The sequence below is a fragment of the Urocitellus parryii genome, chromosome 10 (assembly GCF_045843805.1).
Source record: "Urocitellus parryii isolate mUroPar1 chromosome 10, mUroPar1.hap1, whole genome shotgun sequence".
Lineage (NCBI taxonomy): Eukaryota > Metazoa > Chordata > Mammalia > Rodentia > Sciuridae > Urocitellus > Urocitellus parryii.
The window spans coordinates 68,544,460-68,570,267 of record NC_135540.1 but is presented as its reverse complement, the minus strand read 5'-3'; the positions used below and the strand labels follow the sequence as shown (position 1 = coordinate 68,570,267).

General features: G+C 35.5%; 1 protein-coding gene across 1 annotated transcript in view; it reads left to right on the top strand.

The window, feature by feature from the left end:
• The window catches only part of LOC144257156 (broad substrate specificity ATP-binding cassette transporter ABCG2-like), a 47,657-nt gene that overhangs the window by 6,194 nt on the left and 15,655 nt on the right, over positions 1-25,808 (top strand). Inside the window, exons 3-8 of the mRNA XM_077803119.1 lie at positions 16,492-16,606; positions 17,188-17,337; positions 18,242-18,378; positions 20,875-21,026; positions 22,361-22,465; positions 23,040-23,284. Coding sequence (XP_077659245.1) covers positions 16,492-16,606; positions 17,188-17,337; positions 18,242-18,378; positions 20,875-21,026; positions 22,361-22,465; positions 23,040-23,284 — 904 coding nt within the window. The remainder of the gene's footprint in view (positions 1-16,491; positions 16,607-17,187; positions 17,338-18,241; positions 18,379-20,874; positions 21,027-22,360; positions 22,466-23,039; positions 23,285-25,808) is intronic.

Below are 25,808 nucleotides of genomic sequence, written 5' to 3'. Positions count from 1 at the left end.
CTCCCCTCCCCTCCCCTCCCCTTTTCTCTCTCTACCCCTTCTACTGTAAATCATTTCTTCCATTTGTATTATCTTGTCTTGCCCCTCCTTTCCTCTTATATGACATTTTGTATAACCCTGAGGATCGCCTTCCATTTCCATGCAATTTCCCTTCTCACTCCCTTTCCCTCCCACCTCTCATCCCTATTTAATGTAAATCTTCTTCTCAAGCTCTTCGTCCCTACCCTGTCCTTGTTTACTCCCCTTATATCAAAGGAGTCATTTGGTATTTGTTTTTTAAAGATTGACTAGCTTCACTTAGCATAATCTGCTCTAATGCCATCCATTTCCCTCCAAATTCTATGATTTTGTCATTTTTTAATGCAGAGTAATACTCCATAGTATATAAATGCCACATTTTTTTTATCCATTCATCTATTGAAGGGCATCTAGGCTGGTTCCACAGTCTTGCTATTGTGAATTGAGCTGCTATGAACATCGATGTAGCAGTGTCCCTGTAGCATGCTCTTGTTAGGGCTTTAGGGAATAGACCGAGAAGGGGAATAGCTGGGTCAAATGGTGGTTCCATTCCCAGCTTTCCAAGAAATCTCCATACTGCTTTCCAAATTGGCTGCACCAATTTGCAGTCCCACCAGCAATGAACAAGAGTGCCCTTTTCCCCGCATCCTCTCCAGCACTTATTGTTGTTTGACTTTCTAATGGCTGCCAGTCTTACTGGAGTGAGATGGTATCTTAGGGTAGTTTTGATTTGCATTTCTCTGACTGCTAGCGATGGTGAGCATTTTTTCATGTACTTAATGATTGATTGTATGTCCTCCTCTGAGAAGTGTCTGTTCAGGTCCTTTGCCCATTTATTGATTGGGTTATTTGTTATCTTATTGTCTAATTTTTTGAGTTCTTTGTATATTCTGGTTATTAGGGCTCTATCTGAAGTGTGTGGAGTAAAGATTTGTTCCCAGGATGTAGGCTCCCTGTTTATCTCTCTTATTGTTTCTTTTGCTGAGAAAAAACTTTTTTAGTTTGAGTAAGTCCCATTTGTTGATTCTATTTGTTAACTCTAGCACTATGGGTGTCCTATTGAGGAATTTGGAGCCCGATCCCACAGCGTGTAGATCATAACCAACTTTTTCTTCTATCAGATGCCATGTCTCTGATTTGATATCAAGCTCCTTGATCCATTTTGAGTTAACTTTTGTGCACGGCGAGAGATAGGGATTCAGATTCATTTTGGTGCAAATGGATTTCCAGTTTTCCCAGCACCATTTGTTGAAGATGCTATCCTTCCTCCATTGCATGCTTTTAGCCCCTTTATCAAAAATAAGATAGTTGTAGTTTTGTGGATTGGTTACTGTGTCCTCTATTCTGTACCATTGGTCCACCCGCCTGTTTTGGTACCAGTACCATGCTGTTTTTGTAACTATTGCTCTGTAGTATAGTTTGAAGTCTGGTATCGCTATACCGCCTGATTCACACTTCCTGCTTAGTATTGTTTTTGCTATTCTGGGTCTTTTATTATTCCATATGAATTTCATGATTCTTTTATCGATTTCTACAAGATATGCTGTTGGGATTTTGATTGGCATTGCATTGAACTTATATAGGACTTTTGGTAATATCGCCATTTTGATGATGTTAGTTCTGCCTATCCATGAGCAGGGTATATTTTTCCATCTTCTAAGGTCTTCTTCTATGTCTTTCTTTAGGGTTCTGTAATTTTCATTGTATAAATCTTTCACCTCTTTTGTTAGGTTGATTCCCAAGTATTTTATTTTTTGGGGGGATATTGTGAATGGAGTAGTTGTCCTCATTTCCGTTTCAGAGGATTTGTCGCTGATATACAGGAATGCCTTTGTTACTAAGAGGACATGATGGAGATTTGGGCCTATATTTTCCTCTAGTAGATGCAGGGTCTCTGGTTTAATGTCTAGGTCCTTGATTAACTTTGAGTTGCGTTTTGTGCTAGGTGAGAGATAGGGGTCTAATTTTATTTTGTTATAGATAAATTTCCAGTTTTCCCAGCACCATTTATTGAAGAGGCTATATTTTCTCCATTGTATGTTTATGTTGCCTTTGTCTAGTATGAGATAACTATATTTATGTGGATTTGTCTCTGTGTTTTCTGTTGTGTACCATTTGTCTTTACATCTGTTTTGGTGATAATACCATGCTGTTTTTTGTTAATGTAGTTCTGTAATATAATTTAAGTTCTGGTGTTGTGATATCTCCTGCTTCACTTTACTTGCTGAGGATTACTTTGGCTATTTGGGGCCTTTTATTTATTTTTTTTTTAGAGAGAGAGAGAGAATTTTTTAATATTTATTTTTTAGTTTTCGGCGGACACAACATCTTTGTTTGTATGTGATGCTGAGGATCGAACCCGGGGTGTACGCATGCCAGGCGAGCACGCTACCGCTTGAGCCACATCCCCAGCCCTGGACCTTTTATTTTTATAAATGAATTTTGTGAATACTTTTCCTATTTCTCTGAAGAACATTATTGAAATTTTCATGGGAAGTATATTAAATGTGTATAGCCCTTTTCATAGTATTGCAATTTTGAACTATATTAATTCTGTCTATCCAAGAACATGGGATAACTTTCCTTCTTTAAATGTCTTCATTAATTTTTTTCCTTAGAGTTCTATAGTTTAATTTTAAAGGTCTTTTACCTCTTTTGTTAGATATGGTTCCAAGTATTTTGTTTTGGGGGACTATTGTGAATGAGAGAGTTATCCTGATTTCTCTTTCAGTTGATTCATCACTGATGTATAGAAATTCAATTCATTTATGTGTGTTAATTTTATATCCTGCAACTTTGCTAAATTTATGAATTCTAGAAGTTTTTAGTGGAGTTTTGTGAGTCTTTTATATATAGAATCATATCATTAGCAAATGAGGCTAGTGTGAGCTCTTCTTTTTCTATTTGTATCCCTTTAATTTTTTTATTCTAATTGCTCTGACTAGCATTTTCAGGACTATGTTGCAGAAATAGTGAAAGAGGGCATTCCTATCTTGTTCCAGTTTTTAGAAGGAATGCTTTCAGTTTTTCTCCATTTAGAATGATGTTGGACTTGGGTTTAATACATCTTGCTTTTACAAAGTTGAGGTTTGTTCCTACTACCCTTAGTAATTTTGGTGTTTTGAGCTAGAATGTATTGTATGCTATATTTTGTCAAATGATTTCTGCATCTGTTGAAATAAGCAGGTGATTCATGACTTTAAGCCTATTGATATGGTAAATTGCATTTATTGATTTTCATATTTTGAACCATACTTGGGATGAACCCCACTTGATAATGGTGTACTATCTTTAAAATGTTTTTTTATGTGATTTGCCAGAGTTTTGTTGAAAATTTTTATATCTATGTTCACCAGGGATATTGGTCTGAAGTTTTATTTCCTTGATATGTCATTGTCTAGTTTTGGTAATAGGGTGATAACTAGCTTGATAGAATGAGTTTAGAAACATTCCCTCCTTTTCTATTTCATGGAATAACTTGAGGAGTATTGGTGTTAGTTCTTCTGTGAAGATCAAGTAAAACTTGGCTGATAATCCATCTGATTCTGGGCTTTTCTTAGCTTGTAGGCTTCTGATTGTGTTTTTATTTGTATTGGTTGAAATTGATCTGTTTAAGTCTTCTATGTCTTCCTGGTTCAATTTTTAAAAATTTATTCATTTATTCTAATTTTTATACATGATAGCAGAATGCATTTGAATTCATACCACACATATATAACACAAATTTTCATGTCTCTGGTTGTACACAAAGTAGAGTCACACCATTTGTGTTTTCAAACATATATTTAGGGTAATGATGTCCATTTCATTCCACCATCTTTTCTGCCCATACCCCTGCCCTACCCCTCCCTCCCTCCCTTGTACCCTATCTAAAGTTCCTCCATTCCTCTCATGCTCCTCCTCCATCCCCATTATTAATCAGCATCCCCATATCAGAGAAAACATTCAGTACTTGTTTTTTGGGGATTGGCTTACTTCACTTATCACGATATTCTTCAGCTCCATCCATTTACCTGCAAATGCCATGATTTTATTATCTTTTAATGCTTAATAATATCCCATTGTATATATATATATATATATATATATATATATATATATATATATTGCAGTTGCTTTATTTATTTGCCTATTGAAGGACATCTAGGTTGATTTCACAATTTAGCTATTGTGAATTCTTCTGCTATAAACATTAATGTAGTTGCATCACTGTAGTATGCTGCTTTTAAGTCTTTTGGATATAATCTGAGGAGTGAGATAGCCGGATCAAATGTGGTTCCATTACAAGTTTTCCAAGGAACCTCCATACTTCCAAGCCAAAGTTAACCAAAAGGTATAAAAAAGAATACAACATTCTGCTTAAGGGAAGCATATATCAACAAGACATAACAATTATAAATATATATTTCCCAAACAATGGGGCATCTACATTCATCAAACAAACTATTATCAATTTCAAGAATCAAGTAGACCACAACACAATAATTCTGGGTGACTTTAACACCTATTTCACCACTGGATAGATCTTCCAAACAAAAGCTAAACAAAGAAACTATGGAACTCAATAATACAATCAATGACTTAGACTTAACTGACATATATAGAATATTTCATCCATCAATGATAGAAACACTTTCTTTTCAGCAGAGCATGGATCCTTCTCTAAAATGGACAATATACTATGCCACAAAGCAACTCTTAGAAATTACAAAAAAAAAACAGAGTTGCTACCCTGCATTCTATTAGATCATAATAGAATAAAATTAGAAATCAATGATAAAATTAAAAAAGAAGCTACTACAACACCTGGACACTAAATAATATGCTTTTGAATGAACAAGTGGGTTTCATTCCAGGGATGCAAGGTTGGTTCAACATATGGAAATCAATAAATGTAATTCACCACATCAAAAGACTTAAAGATAAAAATCACATGATCATCTCAATAGATGCATAAAAAGCATTCAACAAAATACAGCACATCTTCATGTTCAAAACACTAGAAAAACTAGGGATAATGGGAACATATCTCAACATTGTAAAAGCTATCTATGGTAAGCCAAAAGCCAGCATTATCCTAAATGGAGAAAATTGATAGCATTCCCTCTAAAAACTGGAAGAAGACAAGGATGCCCTCTCTCACCACTTCTATTTAATATAGTTTTAAAAACTCTAGACAGAGCAATTACACAGATGGAAGAAATTAAAGGGATATAGATAGGAAAAGAAGAACTCAACTATCACTATTTACTAATAACATGATTCTATACCTAGAGAATAAAAAAAATCCACCAGAAAACTTCTAGAACTAATAAATGAATTTAACAAAGTAGCAGGATATAAAATCAACACCCATAAATCAAAGGCATTTCTTTACATTAGCGACAAATCCTCTGGAAGAGAAACTAAGAAAATGACGCCATTTACCATAGCTTCCTGGTTCAATTTTATAGGTCTTATGTCTCTAGAAATTTTACAATGTCTTCAAGATTTTATAATTTTTTAGAGTACAAATTTTCAAAATAGTTTCTGATTATCATCTGTATTTTAGTAGTGTCTATTTTGATATTTCCTTTTTCATTTTAAATTTTAGTAATTTGAATTTTCTCTCACATCATTAGCTTAGCTAAGTGTTTAACAATATTATTTTCTTCAAAGAACCAACATTTTTTGGTAATTTTTTGTTTCAATATTATTGATGTCAGCTCTGATTTTAATTATTTTCTGTCTTTTCTGCTTTTCATATTGATTTTTTTCTTTTTCTAGGGATTGTAGACATGTTAGGTTATTTATTTGTTGACTATTATTTTAAAGAATGCTCACAATACAATGATCTTTTCTCTTAGTACTACCTTAATAGTGTCTAGAGATTTTGATACATTGTATCACTATTTTCATGTGTCTCTAAGTATTGTTTTTAATTTTTTTCCTGATTTTTTCTGTTATCCATTTGTCATCTAGTGACATATAGTTAGTCTCCAGGTGTTAGAATAGTTTCCATTTTTCATTTTATCATTGATTTATAATTTTATTCCATTATGTTCTAATAGAATTCAAGGAATTATCTCTATTGATTTTGTATTTGCTAAGAGGCTTTGTGGCCTAAGATATGGTCTATTTTAGAGAAGGATCCATGTGCTACTGAGGAGAAAGTTTATTCAGTCATTGATGGAAGAAATATTCTATTTATGTCTGCTACATCTAAATGTTAATTGTATTTTTTAGTTTTTTACCTTTTTAATTTAGTTTTTGTTGTAGGATCTATTCAGTGGTGAGAGAATTGTTTTAAAGTTACCCAGTACTATTTTTGTGTTGTGGTTTATTTGATTCTTAAAATTGAGAAGTTTCTTTTTTAAATGCACATAGATAGTCCATTGTTTAGGGCATAAATATTTATAAATGTTATGACTTGTTGATGTATAATTCCCTTAAGCCCTATGAATGGCCTTTTTTGTCCCTTTTGATTAGCTTTGGCTTAAAACCACTTCATGTGATATGAGGATAGAAACCTATGCTTCTTTATGAGATCTATGTGAATGATATGTTTCCCCCCCATTCTTTTACCTTGAGTTTGTGGATGTCTTTGCCTATAAGTTTCTTGGAGACAGCCTACTCTTGGGTCTTTTCTTAAACCCAATTTGACAGTCTATGTCTTTTGATTGATGAGTTTAGGCCATTTACATTCAATGTTATTATTAAGACATGACTTTTATTTCTGGACATTTTGACTTATTTCTGGTTTTTAATTTGAATTAGTTTCCTCTTTGATTTTTCTTCTAGTGTATTCCCTTCCTTTGCTGTTTGTCACGTTTCTTTTTTATTTAGTTTTTGGGAAATATTTTATTGAGTGTGTTTTGTAAAACACGCTTTCTAGTTGTGAAGTTTTTTAACTTTTGTTCATCATGGAATTTTTTTTTATTTTGTCATCAAATCTGAAGCTTAATTTTGCTGGGTATAGTATTCTTGGCTGGCATCCATTTTCTTTCAGAGGTTGGTATATATTATTCTAAGACCTCCTATCTTTGAGGGTCTGGGTTGAGAAATCAGCTGAGATCCACATTAGTTTATCTTTAAACATGGCTTGTGATTTTTCTCTGGCAATCTTTAAAATTCTATCCTTATTCTGTATGTTAGGCATTTTTGTAATAATGTGACTTGGTGTGGGTCTTCTGTAATTTTGTATATTTGGGGTCTTGTAAGCCTCCTCTATATGATTTTCCATTCCATTCTTTAGGTTTGGGAAATTTTCTGATATTATTTTATTGAAAAGACTGTGAGTTTCTTTGGTTTGTATCCCTGACTCATCATCTATTCAATAAATCTTGAGTTTTGTCTTTTCATGTTGTCCCATATTTTATGGAAGTGCTGTTCATGGTCTCTTAACATCTTTTTTCCATGGTCAACTTTATTTTCTAGACTATATATTTTGTCTTCATTGTCCGGAATGCTCTTTCAAGTAATCTAGTCTGTTGATGATGTTTTCCATTGAATTTTTAATTTTGCTTATTGATTCTTCCATTTTAAGGATTTCTGCTTAATTTTTTCAATCTCAATCTCTTCATTGAAGTCATCTTTTATTCCTCTCCTTACATAGTCCTTTACCTCACAGATTAGTTGAACTATGTATATTCTAAACTTCTTCTCAGATATTTCTTCCACTGTGGTAGTGATGGATTCTGTTATTGAAGTAGCTTGGTTTCTTTGGGATTATTTGTTCCCTTGTTTTTCATGTTGTGTGTGTGTCTACCCATCTATCAGTAAGACAGTAGAGTTTCTATCCAGAAGACTTACAGTGTCCCTGAAGGTTTCCAGTACCTTACAGTTTAGAGGGAGACAAATAATAACAACAACAAATGCAAACAATATACAGCATTAAGCCAAATATTGATGACTATAACCTCTACAACATTGTTACAATAAACACAAATAACATGATCAGTAAGTGCCAACAATAAAAACAGAAAATATGCCAAATGGTTTACAACTTCAAATGGTAGACAGGGAGATAACAGAAGTGATATAGGATGTGATGCTTATGAGGGAGGAGGAAAGAGGGTAAAGTAAAAATTAAGGAAAGGTGCAATATAAAATTGAGGCTTTTCTTAGAAGAAAGGACAGATATTCAAGGGAAAAAACATAAGTGGGATAAAAATATATAAAATGAAACTTTTAAAAATTAAAAATAAAAATAAGATACAAAACAAAGGTGAAATATGCTAATTAAACTTCTTAGTCCTAAAAACATTTATCCATAAAAAATAACTAGTTTCAAAAATGGTAGAAATGAGAAAAAAACAAACAAAAATGAATATGTATAAATATCCATGAATCATTCAGGCCACAATTGAGCAGAAAAAAGAAAAAAGAAAAAAAAATCTCAATAAAAAATTAAAGAATTATTTTCACTGGAGTTCAGAAGATTCTTAGCTTTCCTTCTCAGCAGTGAAGTAGGGTTGTCTGGATTGTGATGTTTGCTCTACCCTCAGGGTGGGATTGCTAGGGTGAAAGAAGTCATTCCATAGATGGAACTGCTGGAAGGGTGGTTTAGGCTTAGCTAGGCTCCAGGCTCTTTACTAGATGACAATTGTTCTGAAGATTCAAAATCAGGGAACCTCCAGATCCTAGCAGTAGACAATCTACCTTGGAAGACTGCATTCCAAGGTCTCCCCTGGTTTCCACTCCTGTGATAGAGGAGCCACTTTTTAGTCCACTACTTCACCCATGGACCTCAATTTTTGTGGTCTTGGGTTTAGTCTCCAGATTCAGTATTTCACACTCCCACCCTCTGAAATCCTGTCCAGGTGTGTCTCTCCCAGCTGGTCCTGAAAGCAGCCAGATTAGAGGGGGAGGAGGAGAGTGAGAGCTGGGTACATTCCTATGACCAGTTGTCCCCTGTGTGAATCTCCATGATTAATTTCTCCTAGTCACTTAGGCACACTCTAAATCATAAAGTGTGGGTTTGCCTGGCCTTTGTTTTGGGCCAGACCAAGGTTTGCCAGGACTCAGCTTCCTTAGGTGCTGGTCCCTGTGCTTCAGCTTCAAAATTGTTCCTTTCTCTGTCCTCCCTATGCTAGGAGAGATGCAGTTTCTTTCCCATACAAGACTATTGTGCAGTGTGCCTTTTATTTTAGTTGGGTAGTATCTTTGATCTCTAATCTCTCTGAATCCAGACATGCCTCAGTCCTAAAAATGTGGGTTCCCTCCACTGTGCTTGCAGAGGGACCACTCTGGCTGTTACCTCTGGCAGCAGTAGCAGCTGTAGTATTGGAGATTTCTTCCCTTTTTTTCTTTTTTTTCTTTCTTAATGTCATATCCAACTTCCTCAGTCCCTGATCTTCTTTGAGTTATCAGTATTAAATTCCAATAAAGTTTCCCTGCTTTTTTTCACCTATATTTCTGAGAAGATGACTGTCTGCTTACTTGGTTTCACACCACACAGCAGACATGAGAGCAACCTGTTCTATTCTGTCTCTTGAAACCCTCCCAGCACAGGTACTTTTTACCCTGACACATCATATTATGTTAAGCTGCAATACATACGATAAATAATGCTTTTTGGAGTCTTTTGGTAGACCTCTTTTGACAAATAAAGAATCATATTATTGTAAGTAATTTGTTGTGTACTTTGTGGATAGAAGAAAACTCATAATTTTTAACTTTGTCAAGTTCTATACCTCTATCTGGTGCTTCCTAACCTCTACAGTTTCAGACTTAGCTCACAAAATCAGTCGTTGTGTAGTGGCACTTCCTTCTCCACCAATGAATCTTTTCTATTTTTTTACTTATTTAATTTGTTCTAATTAGTCACACATGACAGTGGAATGCATTTTGATAATTTGTACACAAATGGAGCACAACTTCTTATTCTTCTGGCTGTACTGGTGTAGAGATACAACAGTAGTATAATAATACGTGTATATAGAATAATAATGTCTGTCTCGTTCTACTGACCTTCCCATCTCTACAGTCCCTCGCCTAACCTCATTTCACTCTGCACTACCCAAAATTTGTTCATTCTTCCCTACCCATCATTCCCCCACTATGGATCAGCACCTGCTTATGAGAGAAAACATTCAGCCTTTGGTTTTGGGGGGATTGGATTATTTCACTTAGCATGATATTCTCTAGTTATATCTGTTTACCTTCAAAAGCTATAATTTCATTCCTCTTTAAGGCTGAGTAGTATTCCATCATGTATATGTAACCACATTTTCTTTATTCATTCATCTGTTGAAGGGCATCTAGGTTGATTCCATAGTTTAGCTATTGTGAATTGAACTTCAATAAACATTCATGTGGCTTCACCACTATATTATGCTGATTTTAAGTCTTTTGGGTATGAACTGAGGAGTGGGATAGCTGGGTCAAATGGTGGTTCCATTTCAAGTTTTCTGAGGAATCTCCATACCACTGTTCAGAGTAGTTGCACCAATTTGCAGTCCTTCAGCAATGTATGTGTGTACTTTTCTCCCCACATCCTTGCCAATAATTGTTATTGCTTGTATTCTTATTATTTATTTATTTTCCTTTAGTTGTAGATGGTCACAATACCTTTACTTTTATTTACTTTAAAGTGGTGCTGAGGATCAAACCCAGTGCCTCACAAGTGCTGCGTGAGCACCCTACCACTGAGCTATAACCCCAACTCCTCCTTGTATTCTTGATAATTGCCATTATGACTAGATTGAAATAAAATCTTAGAGATATTTTGATTTGCATTTCTATAATTGATAGAGATGATAAACATTTTCCTAAGTTGTTGATTGATTGTATTTCCTTTTCTGTGAGGTGTCTGTTAAATTCCTTAGCCCATGTATTAACTAGATTATTTGTTTTAAGTTTCTTGGACATACATATCTATATCTATATCTCTATATATCTCTATCTATATCTATCTATCTATCTATCTATATATATATATATCAATCTATATCTATCTATATGTGTGTGTGTATGTGTGTATGTATATGTATGTGTGTGTATATATATATATATATATATATATATATATATATATATATCCCCTTGAGATTAGTGCTCTGAGATGTGTGTGGTAAAGATTTTCTCCCATTCTGTACACTCTCTCTCTTCATGTTTTTGATTGTTTCCTTTGCTAAGGAGAAGCTTTTTAGTTTGAATCCATCCTATATATTGATTTTTAATTTTACCTCTTGTGCTTTAGTAATCTTGTTAAGAGATTCAGGTCCTATTCAGACATAATGAAGATCTGGGCCTATGTTTTCTTCTACTAGGCACAGCATCTCTGTTTGGGCCTATATTTTCTTCTACTAGGCACAGCATCTCTGTTCTAGTGACTCTGTCTTTGATCTACTTTGAATTGATTTTTATGTAGGGTGAGGGATAGAAGTTTAATTTCATTTTATTACATATGGATTTCCAGTTTTCCCATCACTATTTGTTGAATAGGCCATCTTTTCTCCAATGTATGTTTTTGGCACCTTTGTATGAGATAACTGTATTTATGTGGGTTGGTCTCTGTGTTATCTATTTTATATTATTGATCTACATGTCTATTTTGGTTCCAATGCCATGACATTTTTGTTACTATTGCTCTGTTATTATAGTTTAAGATCTGGTATTTTGATACCTCCTGCTTCAATTTTCTTGCTAAGGATTGCTTTGGCTATTCTGGGATTTTTATTTTTCCACATGAATTTAAAGCTTGCTTTTGCTAGTTCTATAAAGGATGTCATGGGGATTTTAATCACAATTGCATTAAATATGCAAAAACTTTTACTGGTATGTCCATTTTGACAATATTAATTTCTGCCTATCTGAGAGCGTAAAAGATCTTTTCATCTTCTAAGGTCTATGTCAATTTCTTTCTTTAATGTTCCATAGTTTTAATTGTAGAGATCTTTCACCTCATTTGTTAGATTGATTCCCAAGTATTTTAATTTTTTTGAGACTTTTATGGATGGAATAGTTTTCCTAATTTCTCTTGAAGTGGATTCATCACTTGTATAAAAATGCATTTGATTTAGGGGCATTGATTTTATATCCTGGCACTTTGCTAAATTCATCTATTAGTTCTAGAAGTTTTCTGGTGGAGTTTTGTGAGTCTTCTAAGTATAGAATCATGTCATCAGCAAGCAGTGACCATTTGAGTACTTCTTTTCTTATTTATACCCCTTTAATTTCTTTTATCTGTCTAATTTTCTTTGAAAAAAAACAAATAAAACTGATAAACTCTTAGATACACAAATTAAGATAAAGAGAGAGAAAAATCAAATTACTAAAATTTATGATGAAAAGAGAAATTTCAAGACCAACACTACTGAAAACTCCACCAGAAAATTTCTTATTGTGTTCGAAGTCCATGTGAGTGATATGTTGTTTCTCAACATCTCACCTTCAGTCTGTGGATGTCTTTTCCTAGGAGATGAGTCTCTTGAAGACAACATATTATTGGGCCTTTTTTTGTAATTCTATATGCCAGTCTTTGTCTCTTGATTGATGAGTTCAGGATATTAACATTTAGGGTTAGTATTGAGATATGATTTGTGTTTCTAGTCATTTTGGTTCATTTTTGGTTTTTAACTTGACTTTGTTTCTTCTTATATTGACCTATCCTTTAATGTAGTTCTTCTCTTTGTTCCTCCTCCTCCTCCTCCTCCTCCTCCTCCTCCTCCTCCTTCTTCTTCTTCTTCTTCTTCTTCTTCTTCTTCTTCATTTCTTCCTCATGAAATATTTTGCTGACAATGTTTTGTAGTGCAAGAATAAGCAAGTACAAAGGGCTTATTTAATGAAATGAAAGTGAAAGTACACTTCAGAGAATGTAAAGTAGGCTGTCCTAGGAGGGGGGGGCTTAGCCTTTTTTCTTCTGAATTGTGGGTTTTTATAGGCTGTCACCCCATGAAGCCTCGTATCCCATAAATTTTTCCTTTGATGTGGTTACAGTCACTTCCTGCCTTGACTCAGTGGGCTTCCATCAACTCTGCCATGTCAGAAATTTTTTCATTAGTAATTAAGGGAAAGCCATGGGGAAATTAAAATCACAATGTAAATAATATTACAGTGAATCAGAGACATCCAAAGGACAGAGACTCAATGTCCTATGCATTCTCACAGGCTGGAAAGTCCCTTAATATGATTCCATCCAGTTCCTTTTAGTTTTAAGGAGGTAACATCTGGCTATGAAAGAAATTGTTTATGAGTAGGGTTCTCTGTCACCCAATGTGAAGTTTTGTCACTTGAGATGGAGTGAGCCCTATTTTTGCTCCCCCAACTCCCTGTTTGTGTCTGCCTAACTATATACTTTAATATGATTAGTAAGATAACTTAATCTTAGATTCAAAGAGAAGTATGACTCAAAGTAGTATGCCAAGAGAAGGGCACATATGGGAAAACAAGTCACTTTGATACTGAGAGCTCTGTCCTTATTCCTGATGCTTATCCAATAATAAGGAAAATGTTTTCATAAAAAGGAAAAAGAAATTATATTGTTAGGCTAGATACACAGGACAGGGATTTTAGAGGGGGAACATAAAGACTACTCTCCAGCTTTGCCATTTAAGGAGTCAAAATTCATTTGTAGCCTTGAGAGGTAGCCACTTCTTAGATCCTCCAGTGCTAGCCCTGAAGACTGGATTCCTTCATTGCTGTTGGCCTGTGAGCCAAAGTACAGAAAACTCAGCTTTGGACAGGAAGAAGGTTAATTTTGCTTCCTCTGTGGTTAGGGAAGGACAGAGAAAAAAGAGGAAGGGAAAAAGCATTACTTTCAAAGTAAGCTGCAGTGGCAGAGCAGCATGAAATGGAATACTATGACATTTAGCTGAATGGATCCTTAGGAGGATAGATGTGAGATGTGATAGTTTTGTGAAAATGTCTGTGGTGTGAGTTATTCTTTCCTAATTATTCCTAAGGGGAGGGATTTATGACAACTGAGTTCTTTTTGGAGCTCTGCTTTTAGACACATCAAGGATTTTTGGAATTTGATCACCTTAAACACAAAATAATAATTTCTCCCAAACTTACCCTTTCTGTACTCAGGACTAAAGGCCCTCTGAGCTTCTCTGGGATGTATCTAATGAACTCTAAACGATCTAAACCAATATAGCTCTGTCCAAATGTTTAAAACCATCGAGAATAAGAGAGATACCTGTTAATTATAATGCTTTATTGGAAGGAGAAAGCTAGAAAGATAGGAGTGACAAGAATGTGTCTTTATTTACAGTTGTCACTGTAAATTGAGACAATGCTTGACTGAGGTAGGGGGAGTTATGATCATTATTGGAGAGAAGGTAAAGGGTTGGAAAATTACTGACAAAGAACTTCCATATAGGTTTTAAATTATCATAATTGTCAAGATGTTAAACTTTAAAATTGTATGTGACAGTGTAAATCCTACAATGCAGCTCTGAAAACACATACCTTGGTGTTCACAGATTGCCCAATCACTTGTATATTTTTTCCTTAGGAAAGAAAAGGTCACACAAAAACAATGAGAGATTTCTTTGTGTTATAGCTTGCTTCAGCTTTATGGAATTCTCACTGTCTTTGATGTTTCAAGGAGAGGTACCTCAGTTAATGAGCAAAGCAAAATGTACCTTTCACCTCAACTCCCACTGGTTCACAGAATATTTGTGACAGTTCAAACAGTCAGTGCTGAGGCCCTTTTGGATATAAGCACTGTGGGGCAATGGCACTGGGAAGTTCACACTAATGACAGTTGTGAAATCATAGGATTTACCTCTGTGGAAATCATTACCTGAGAACAAAGTAACTGTCAGCTTGGATCTTGCACTGATACTATTTTCTTTGTGCAATACATCTTGACTTACTTACAAATTCTCCATGGGTAAGCCAGGCTCTGTTTTATCAAACCTGTGTAACCCATGGTGGTTCTGCTGTATTTTTTCCCTTCTTCTTGCTCTATCTGAATATTCAGTAACCTCCCTCATCCAGATTGTTTGAAACATACTATTCTGGCCTGGACATCCTTAAAAGACATCCCATGTTGGAGTGATGTCTCCAAATTTTAAACTGAGCCTTTTGCAGTTTGTTCTGTGTTTGTGTTTGCTTTTCTAATCAGTAAACATCTTTCTTAAGTTTTAAGCACCTGTCATGCTTTCTTATCCTCTGGAGTACTTCATTCTAGATTTTGAATTTCTACTTAAGATACATTGTTCTTCAGTCTGGTTAGGTATTACTAATGAGACCATTACCATTGATATTCTATGAATATCAACTGTAATATATTCAAGTTAATCGAGTAGAACTTGAATATATTACAGTTGAGGCTATTGGAAAATGCTGGTGTTTAAACATCTCTCAGATGCTGATATGTACTTTACAGAGTGTAACCAGGTGTAAGTGGAACAGTGAGGCTTTAGGAGAATCTGTTAGTTATTTCAAATAACTTTTGTTGTTGTTCTGCTGGTGATGAAACTCAGGAATCCTACATGCTTAGCACTGGGTCTACTGCTGAGCTGTATCCCCAGGCTAAATTGAAGAAACTTTGATCATCAGATGTGTTGTTTTCCAAAAGAAATAAATGGATCACAAAACAAATTAAAGGAATTGAGAGATGCCTGAGTCTTCTTTCTTATAGGTCCTGACTAGTGATTGACATCCTTTGTATACTAGACTTTTGTTCAATAATCCTTTTTCTTCATTGATATTGTTCTTATTTTCTGTCTGAAATTTAATCAGTATGCTTCCTTGAGTGTATTCAATGCAGACCTCAATTGAACTTTGTTCAAAATGTAGCAATATATCTGTATATATTTATGCTTACATTGGTCCCATGAAACGTGGTCTCAATGCCATCAGGGGATTAACAAGTGGAGGCAAATCTTCATGAGTATAACAGAAAGTATAAGCAAGACTTTTCTGTGCAGTTTCAGTGTGCTTTAAAAATCCATTTATGGAATAAGTGTTGATTGAGCCTTTGCTGTGCATGTGCAATATGGTCTTAGGTGCTGGGGATAACATACAGTTGGGCTAGTTTGTAGATTTATTCCATTCCAAGGACCAGAAAGTCTTATTAGGTCAAATTTATGATTGACATTCTTCTGTTGGTCATATTATGAGCTAATGAGGAGAAAAAGGTAGGGCATGATATAAAATGTGGGGAGATGGAGCTAAAGGTATAATTGAAGACATCATTCTTAGAGACAGGAATATATTGCCTGGGTTAGATCCACCAAGATCTTCAGTCAGGAAAGTCATTTTGGAGGTCTTTGTTGAATAAGCCAAATTTGTCTTATTTTTTGGGTGTTATCATAAATTATAATGAAAAGGAAGGTGAAAATATAAATGTATTCACATGTATATATATATATATATATATATATACACACATATATGTATATGCAAAATTTTAGTTGAACCACAGACTTCCTGACTAGTTCATTTTTCAATTTGCACAACATTTCAATCCAGAGAAGCTGATGGATATGGGCTGTATGCAGGAAGAAAATGACCCACAAAATATATATCCTTTTATAGGTTGTTGGATGTCTTAGCTGCAAGGAAAGATCCACGTGGATTATCTGGAGAAGTTTTGGTAAATGGAGCCCCTCGACCAGCCAATTTCCCACATCATTCAGGTTATGTGGCACAAGTAAGAATTAGTGGATTTGCCTTTTAGCTTCCCCCTATTTCTATATATGCAAGATCCTTGGCTTGTAGTTTACCATGCTTCCAATTGAATATAAGACATGATTCATGAACCACCTTTCTTTTTACCAGCTTTTCATAATCTCCTATAAGACTGAGGGTGGGATTAAATTAAAAGACTGAGAGGACCTTGAATATGACCCCTGTAAGGTAGTGGTGTCATTTCTGGCTGTTGTATTATTCCAAAATTGTCTCTTCTTCTCCCATTTTGCCCTTATTGCACCTTTCTCCTTCCCCCCAGAAGATGCATTTGTTAAATCTTTATACTAAACAATCTGGAAGTGTCTGGATATAGTGAGCATACTCACTCTTGCTTCGTCTCGGTGTGCAGATAGGGATGAAATGCTTCCTTTAGGCTCTGCAGTTTTCTGTACGTGAAGCTCTGCAATTTGTGGAGCTGAAAGTTTACCATCAGCTATAACTTTACCTTGGCTTTGTTATTTTTATGGACTAAGTTACATTCACTGTAAGGGTGGTCTTAGGAAAAAACTCACTGTGCCTTAATGAAATACCATTTGCATTCAGAGCAATCCTGTGATGGACACCCTGATGGTGAGAGAAAACTTACAGTTTTCAGCGGCTCTTCAGCTTCCAACTATGACGAATAATGAAAGAAAGGAACAGGTTAACAAGGTCATTCAAGAGTTAGGCCTGAGAACAGTGGCTGATTCTAAGGTAATGTGAAAAAACCCGATAGAGTCAGTCAGGAAAGAGGACCTCCCTGGATCAACAATGTAACCTTAATCAGAAGTTTCCTAGAATGTGTGTGCTCACAGTGGATGTTTTCTGTAGTGATGGGGGAAATGACTGGTTCTATAATATGAAGGTGGAAATGAAGCTGGAGAAACAATCTTAATCATGGGTGAATCCCAGGAAGGGATTATGTTCCAGTGTAGAGGGTGCTCCTCACATGGGCATTTCTATGGTCTGCCCACCCTCATTGTTAAGTCAGGCAAATTTGATGTCTTTGCACTGACTGTTCTTCCCATTTTGTTCTTCCCCTTTTAGCTGTTTTACTTCCTTTCTTCCTCTGATGAATTTTGTTCCATTGCTCTATTGAGATATTTTTCTAGAAATGATAAAAGATGAAATTCCAAGGACTTTTGCTATGTCTCATTATGGGGTAATTTGGCTTCCATAACTATATTTAGTATATTTATTAGTATTTACTTCTAACTTTTGTAGTGATCAAGGTAGTATTCTATAGCTTTTCTTTGGAAGTTTTTTTCTCTCAAACCCTTACTTTCTCCATTCTTCCTTTCTTCTATCAATATTTATTTTTAGATTCTTATATGTCAGGATCTTTTAGGACTGGGAAGCACAATTGTGGACAAGAATAAGAAAAAATGTAGAAAGTAACTTGTATCAACTCCAGCCACTTGACATCTCTTCCCTGAGCTTCATTTATTCATTTTGTGAAAGAGAAAAACTTGTCTTTCTCCCAGGGTTCCATTTAGTTACTGTTCAGAAGAATTAAGATAACAAGATTAAGTATTTCTAGTAGGGCTGGCACAGGTTAGTACACTAATTATAGTGACCATGACCATTCTTGTTGATAATGTAATAATCTGTATTTTAGATTATATGTTGTGGAGCAAGAAAAAGGACCTGTATAGCAATGGAGCTGATTAGTGATCCTTCCATCTTGTTCTTGGATGAACCCACAACTGGTTTATACTCAAGCATAGCAATTTCTGTCCTTTCATTCCTGAAAAGGTAATTTCATTGGGAACAATTTTCTTTCATTTATTTAATATCTGATTACTTCTATGTACCTGATATTCCTGCTGTAGGGAATTCCAACATGAACAGCAAAATTTCATTCTTTGTTAGAGGGAAATAGTCAATTAACAAAGAAGTATTATCAATATTATGAAACAAAATATTAGGGAAGGCAAGTCTTGGTGGTGGGTGGAAAGCTGTTTTAAAGAGCCGGGAGGTTAGGGAAGACCACAAGCATGTGACACGAGAACTGCAGGGACACAGTGAGCAAGAGCTGGTATATATATGCAGAAGAATCCTGGTTGGAAGGACCAGCCAGTGACTCTGAGGCAAAAAATGCCTGATGCCTGTGGACCATCAGAAAAACCAGAGGGAAAGAAACCAGTGACCAAAGAGAGTGGAGGTTGGCCACTGTACTGCTATAGCAAGACCACAGGGTGGGGGCTGAGCAACAGAAATCACTTTTCTTTCAACTCCGGAGATTTTAACTTTAAATCAAAGTGTCCATAGGATTGTTTACTCTGAGGAAGGAAAATTGGCTTATAGGTGGCCATCTTCTTTCTCTCTGTTTGTGTCCTAATCTCCTCTTGACTATCAGACAAGGACCCTCGGTGACCTAATTTAACCTTAATGGCCTCTGAGAAGATTTCATCTCCAAATGTAGCCACATTCTGAGGTACTGGCAGTTAGGACTTCAACATTCATGTTTCGGGAAGCCACAGTTCAGCCCATCACAGTTAGAATATAAGGCGAGGTAGAGGTAGACTGGTGGCAGGTTATATAGATTTCATTGTCCACTGTAAGACATGGCTTTTCCTGTTTCTAGAGAATTTGGGAGTGTCATGAAAGGTCAGAGCAGAGCAATGGCTGTGGGGAAGGCTGTGCAGACAGTCCAGGGAGAGTGAAGGACACCAGGGAGGAACTCAGGCATGATGGGGCCTGGACCAGGATGCTTATGGTGAGGAGGTGAGAAGAATATGGGTTTGATCTGTTTTGAAGGTGGAATCAATAGGATCTGCTCAGAAAGTGAACCTGGGGTGTGAAGATTGGGAGAAAGACTACTGAACAAAAGAATGAAGTAAAAGGAGACAAATAAAATGTCATTTTCTTCAATCAAGAAAGGAGGCTATGGTGTTAATATTTATAGGAAACATTCAAAGTTAAATTTTGCACATCTTATAATGAACAAAAGATTAGTTGAAAATTGACAGAAAAACTTCAAGAAGAGTACTGAGAAATCTCATCTCTATCACCTAAACTCCCCAGCTATTACATTTTAGTACATTTCCTGCTTCTTCCTCCAACTCTGCTCTCTCTTCCTATAACTTTTCTGACATCATGCCCCACCCCTAAGCACCTCCAAGGGCAAGTCCAAGAGGCAAGGACCTGCTACAATGCCATTTCCCAAGAAGGAAGTCAACAATTATGGCTTTACCACTGTGCAGTCCCTGGACTTCAGTCAGATGTCACCAGGTCTCCCTGAAGTCAGTTTCTTTTTTTTTTTTTTTTTTTTTGCCTCTGGACCCTTTATAGAAATATGCAATTTTTTTCTTTTTTCATTTTTTCTAACCTTGGAGAGTTCCTCAGCCTCCCTGTCTGTCATGTCCTTTGAATTCTTAGCTAGTTGAAGGGGTGATCCTGGCCTGGGGCCATACTTGTGTTCTACCTGCAGATTCAGACTATGAAATGAGGTAGTTCCTCTGCATGATGTACTTGAGGCTTCACCCATCTCTAATGATGAGAACCACCATCAGCTGATCATAGTGGTGGCTGTTGGACTTCTCTGATGGGAAGTTATTATTTCTTTCCTGTGTAGTTGATTACTGTTCTGTTGGGAAGGGTATTCAGTTTTTATGTCAACATTCTGTCCTTATCAAATCTCTCCCCCAACAGTTTTAGCACACACAAATAATGCTTGCCCTTGTCCTAGTTGATATTCTTCAGAAGGAAGAGGTTTCTCTCCTTCATTATTCATTTCCCATTGGACTCAATATATTAAACCTGGTGTTCACTGTTTTGATGACCAAATTTGTCCTGATTTGACCAGTGTAAGCCTCTTTAATGTGGCTTTACTTTGCTTTTGACATCTTCTAAATCATTCTAGCATTTCTTTACTTTATGGTCACTATAATGTTCTAGGCTCATCATGTACTTTTCCTATGTGAGATGTTTTTTATAGGGTCCCTGGTTCCATCTGCTGTAGTTAATATTTAGAAACTAAGATATGTTTTTTTTAGTGACTTCACTGCTAGTTATGGGACATTGCTTCTAGATCTTTAATAGACAGACCTAGGAAATACACAATATGAATGTGTATGTATACACATATATGTACATATATAAATATACTTCTGTGTTTTTTTGGAAAATACAATAAGTATAATACCTTTTATGATTTTATAAGGTTTTTTGTGTATGTGTATGCATATGTGTGCAAGAAGTGCAAGAATCAGATATTTAATGGCTAATAGTTTTCCTTTTTTAACTTAGCATTTCTAAGCAGGGAAGAACAATCATCTTCACCATTCATCAGCCTCGCTATTCCATTTTCAAGCTGTTTGACAGCCTCACCTTATTGGCCTCAGGAAAACTAATGTACCATGGTCCTGCACAGGAGGCTTTGGAGTACTTCAAATTAGCAGGTATGGTGACATTTTCATGCACTAGATCCTTCTTTTATAGACTCCTGGAAAGAGCAGAGGGGTAAGCAGGAGTGCTGCTTGATCTCTGTATAGATTGGGTTCCAACACTGTAAAGCTTCTTCAGTCAGTTTGGTGCTAAATTTTGGGCACCAAAATTTTGCTTCATTTTGCAGCACTTGCTTGTTCTGTAGGTCTTTCTCCTTTTTGTATTTGAGTGTGTGTGTGTGTGTGTGTGTGTGTGCATGTGAGTGTTTCTACTAAACTTTTGTTCTGCTTCACAGTTATAGTGATCTTTCCCTAAAAGGTCTATGATTAACTGGTTTGACCAACAGCCAGTTATTCCATAAATTGAATATTTATTGAAAGGCCCAACATTATCTTCATCTTGACCATATAGCAGATTGTGGTTTTTCAGCTTTGCTTCTGACATATGATCATGCTCTACCTTCATGAGGGCTCATTGGCATGTTACTTTATTTTCTAGTAAGATTAGATTGCAGATTTAGGCCCTGAATGTATTTGAGTGACCTGCTAGTCATTAGAGTGGCTGGTTCTAAATATGACTTTGATGCACCAAAATTTCTGGCCTACCTGCTTCTTTGTATTTCAGGTTGAATTATGTGATTTTTTAAATGGATTGTGTGATCTACTTTATTTTAGAGATTTGGATATGATTATAGATGTTTCTCTATGATCCCAAATGCAGTTTAAATATTCACTAGATAGTTTTCTTAATTTTTATTTAATGTCTATTATTTAAAAATGATGAAGCATTCATGAGTTTGTGGAATCCAGAGTAGATGAGCTTAGGAGTCAGACCTTAGACAAAGTTTAGATGATTGTGCCACAAGAATTTGAGGTAAGAGCCCAAGTGTGCTATTCTGGTCACCTTCTCTTGATAATGCTGCTTTGGATATTTCCCATCTATTTGGAATTATGGCAGTTTGAGAGGTGATCATTTGGACCTCTGTATTAAATGGAAGAGAAGCAATCACTGATGACATGCATAGAGTCATTACAGGATTTTCCAGGTGAACTGAGCATAGTGACCCCAGGAATTTAATATTTTTTTTCCTTGAACCTAGCTTTAGATTTATGAAGAAGTCCTGATAAGCACCAGGGCATTTTAATGGTTCTTTGGTTTCATGATTTATGATGAATAAGGACTAATGTCAAATGTTCTGAAGAGTCAAATTAGCGGAGAAATGAGTAAGAAGATGAAGGAGAATTTGTTAGATTCTACTTTTTTCTAGCCTCACCTCCATCACTCTCTGGAGGTGATCCTAGTTTGTTCCCAAGACCATCAGGTTGTGTTCTTTGGTTTTCTTTCATAGGCTACCAGTGTGAGCCCTACAACAACCCTGGATACTTCTTTGTGGATGTGCTTAAGAGAGACTTCTCTGCTGTGGTATTAAATAGAAAGGAAGAAGACAGTGAAGGTATGTGAATCTCCTAAAATCTCCTAGATTCTCTTAAATTTTTGCCTGATTTGGTGAAAGCTTAGAAATCTACTGGTTCATTAAACATTGCTTTTGAATTCACATTAATGTTTTGTTCTGATACAAGTCAACAGACTTTGTTTCCATGAGTGCTGTATTTTTATCTAAATTATTAATGTATATTTATATGATACTGTGAGTTGTAAAGTGTGTTTCCATTAAAAATAAATATGCTTTTAAAATAAGAAATTTGGCACCTAATACATTTGCACATAGTAGAAAGCAAGGACCAGATTTTATATTAAGAATCATAACTGTGGTAAGATTTCTACATTAAGAACTAGAGTCCCAATAGTTAGGAAGATGTCAGTTTTCTGTATCCATAAGATTATGACAGAAGTCAGGTCAATTAAGCATATTTATTAAAGTGTGAAGCAATGGCAACAATTGTGATTTTTATATATTCAAGCTTTAGAATTAAGGTGTTATCCAAGAAATGGGTCACATAAAAATAGGTTAAATCAGCTGTTATCTGTTAATAACACTTCCCTTCTTTATCCATTTTATTCCAAAGCTAACGGGGTCAAACAGATTTCCAAGAGAGAAAAGCCAGTCGTAGACACATTAGCTGAATTTTATACCAACTCCTCCTTCTACAGAAACACAAAAGCTATATTACAGGAGCTCTCAGATGGACAGAAGAGGAGCTCAGGCTTTAAGGAGATCACTCACGTCACCTCCTTCTGCTATCAGTTCAGATGGATTCTCTGGCGTGCATCCAAAAACCTTCTAGGTTTCCCCAGGGTCACTATTCCTCAGGTAACCTACCAGACTCTTGTGCTCTTTTATACTAATGTGGGAACAATTTGGTTCTGATATAGTCTCTATCAGGATTATGTGTATCTTCTATGTACAATTCCATTTACTTGTCATCCCCACTCCATTTGATATATAAAAATTGTCAGTAGAACAAGTAAAACATACATTTTTACATATAGATAGCTGTTTTTGTTGTTTTCTTTGGTTTTTTGTTTTTGCAGAACTGGGGGTTGGACCCATGGTTGCTCTACCACTGAGCTGTATTCCAGTCCTTTACATTAAAAAAAATTGATACAGGATCTCACTAAAATTTTGAGTCTGGCCTTGAACTTGTGATCTTCCAGCTTCAATCTCCCTAGTTGCTGGGATTACAGGTGTGCACCGCCAGACCTAACAAGGCTATTTATTCTCTCATTACCTCTCTTAACTAAGATGAGAAGATGCTCCTTTTTTCTTTTGTTTGGCTCTAGTGTGGTTGTTGATTATCACTCTTGAAGGTTTTGTTGTTATTGTTGTTTTTACTTTTAATCTCTGTCTCACACAAAACACTAGTTCTTCCAGACATTGGTTCATCATTTATATAAGGAAATCAATGTTACTAGTTTTGGGGGGGTATTATTTTTATTATCATTCATGGAGTCTCTGTTGAGTGCTGAAAGATATTATGTGGTTGGTTCTAAGAAATACTGGTGGCTACTTGTGCACCATAATTGTCATATAGAAGTATTATCACTTTCCAACTATATCTGAGGGTCTAGATGACTTTTGAATTATACTGTCAATTTTTCCAAATATTTTGATCCTTGTGATTTGGCATTTCTGTCGGAACATGAACACTTTCATGTCCTGTCAGTCAAGGGTACAGTTTTCTTTTTTGAGAATATATTTGATGTCATTTGGAGCATGTTAGGTGTATTAGATCTATCAACCTGAGTTACCCATTTTCAAACAGTGATGTGATATAATGAGTTGATTCTTCCCTGTGATTTGGGCTTTTCTTTGAATTACTTACCTCTAAATTGGTTTATAAGTGTCTTGTCCAAAACACATATGTGGTAGCTAGTTTGGGCAGGAATGATAAGAGCACAGCTATTTGCAATGTACCCGAATTATGTAAATTGTGCTTTGTTTCAGTCCTAGGCTTCTTATTTTTTTTCTGTGTGTGTGTGTTTGTGTGTGTCGTGTGTGTGTGTGTGTTTGTGTGTGTGTGTGTGTGTGTCGTGTGTGTGTGTGTGTGTGTGTCGTGTGTGTGTGTGTGTGTGTGTGTGTGTGTATGTGTGTGGGTGCAGCACCATTTCCTGGGCTTCCTTAAGGTGCAAGCAGCAGGCCTAGAGCCTCCAGTTTGCATGTTCAGCCCATTTGCCTCATCAGTAAACTCTGTTCCACAAAGGCAATTCCAGCAAGGTTAAGAGAACAGTGGTTTCTAGAATAAGAGTTGAAACTTGTAGCTCCCAAGCTTAGTGGGACAACTTTTGTTAAGTTTGTTAAATACTGGAGTTTGGTGTAGGAGTAGGAAAACTCTTTTAGTCAAGAGCTAGATGGTAATTATTTTAGACTTTGCAGACCAACATGGTCTTTATCTCAGATAGACAACCCTGTCATTTAATGTGAAAACAGCATAAGCAAATGAACCTGGCTGTGTTCTGATGAAACATTATTCATAAACATTGAATATCTAGTAAATTTCATATAGTGAGAAATATTATTCTTCACCTATTTTTTTGCCAACTCTTTAAAAATATAAAAACCATTCTAACTTTTGCTCAGAGCAAAAATAGGTGCTGACCCTATTATGGCCTCTAGGCTGCAGTTTATTGGCCTAGGGTTTTTAAAATTCTATTTTTTTTTTTTAGGTTCCTAAGTTTTGAACATGGAGTTGTGAAAATGTTTTTCTGATTCTCTGTTTATAATATCTTGTGTCTGTTCTCTCAGAGCCCTAGTTTGAGTTGAACTAGTTACATACATGATTCAGACTTGCTTTGTAACCAGAAGTTGCATTTATTTGGAACATCTTGGAATGAACTGATTATCTGTATAAGAAGATTTAGAGTTTATTTAATGTGCCAAAGATTTTCTGATCTAATCAATTTGAAGGTCTTTATCATTAATTTTTGAGACAATCATTTTTTCCATTAGAATATTAAGCCTTTGGTTTATTAGTGAAAACAAACAAAAAAAAACATCCCTCAGAACACACCTTGAGAAATGTTGGTTAAACACATTTAATCAAAAACAAAAACAAAAAAACTTTGTTCAGGAATCTATTTTTTTATCCTTCTGTTAAAAACAGAAGCCACATGTACAAAACTCATAGAGTATCCTTTGCCCAATTTTGCAATATTTAGTTTGCCTACTGGTTTGCTTTTTCTTCATACAAGAAAAATTACACATGGACACCTCATAAAAGTATAACATGATTACAGTATTCAGAGATTTGTCAATGTGTTTGAAAGTGACTAAAATATAGTTTAAAAGCTTTGAAACTTTTAAGAAACATTCCAATAATAACATTCTGTATAAAATG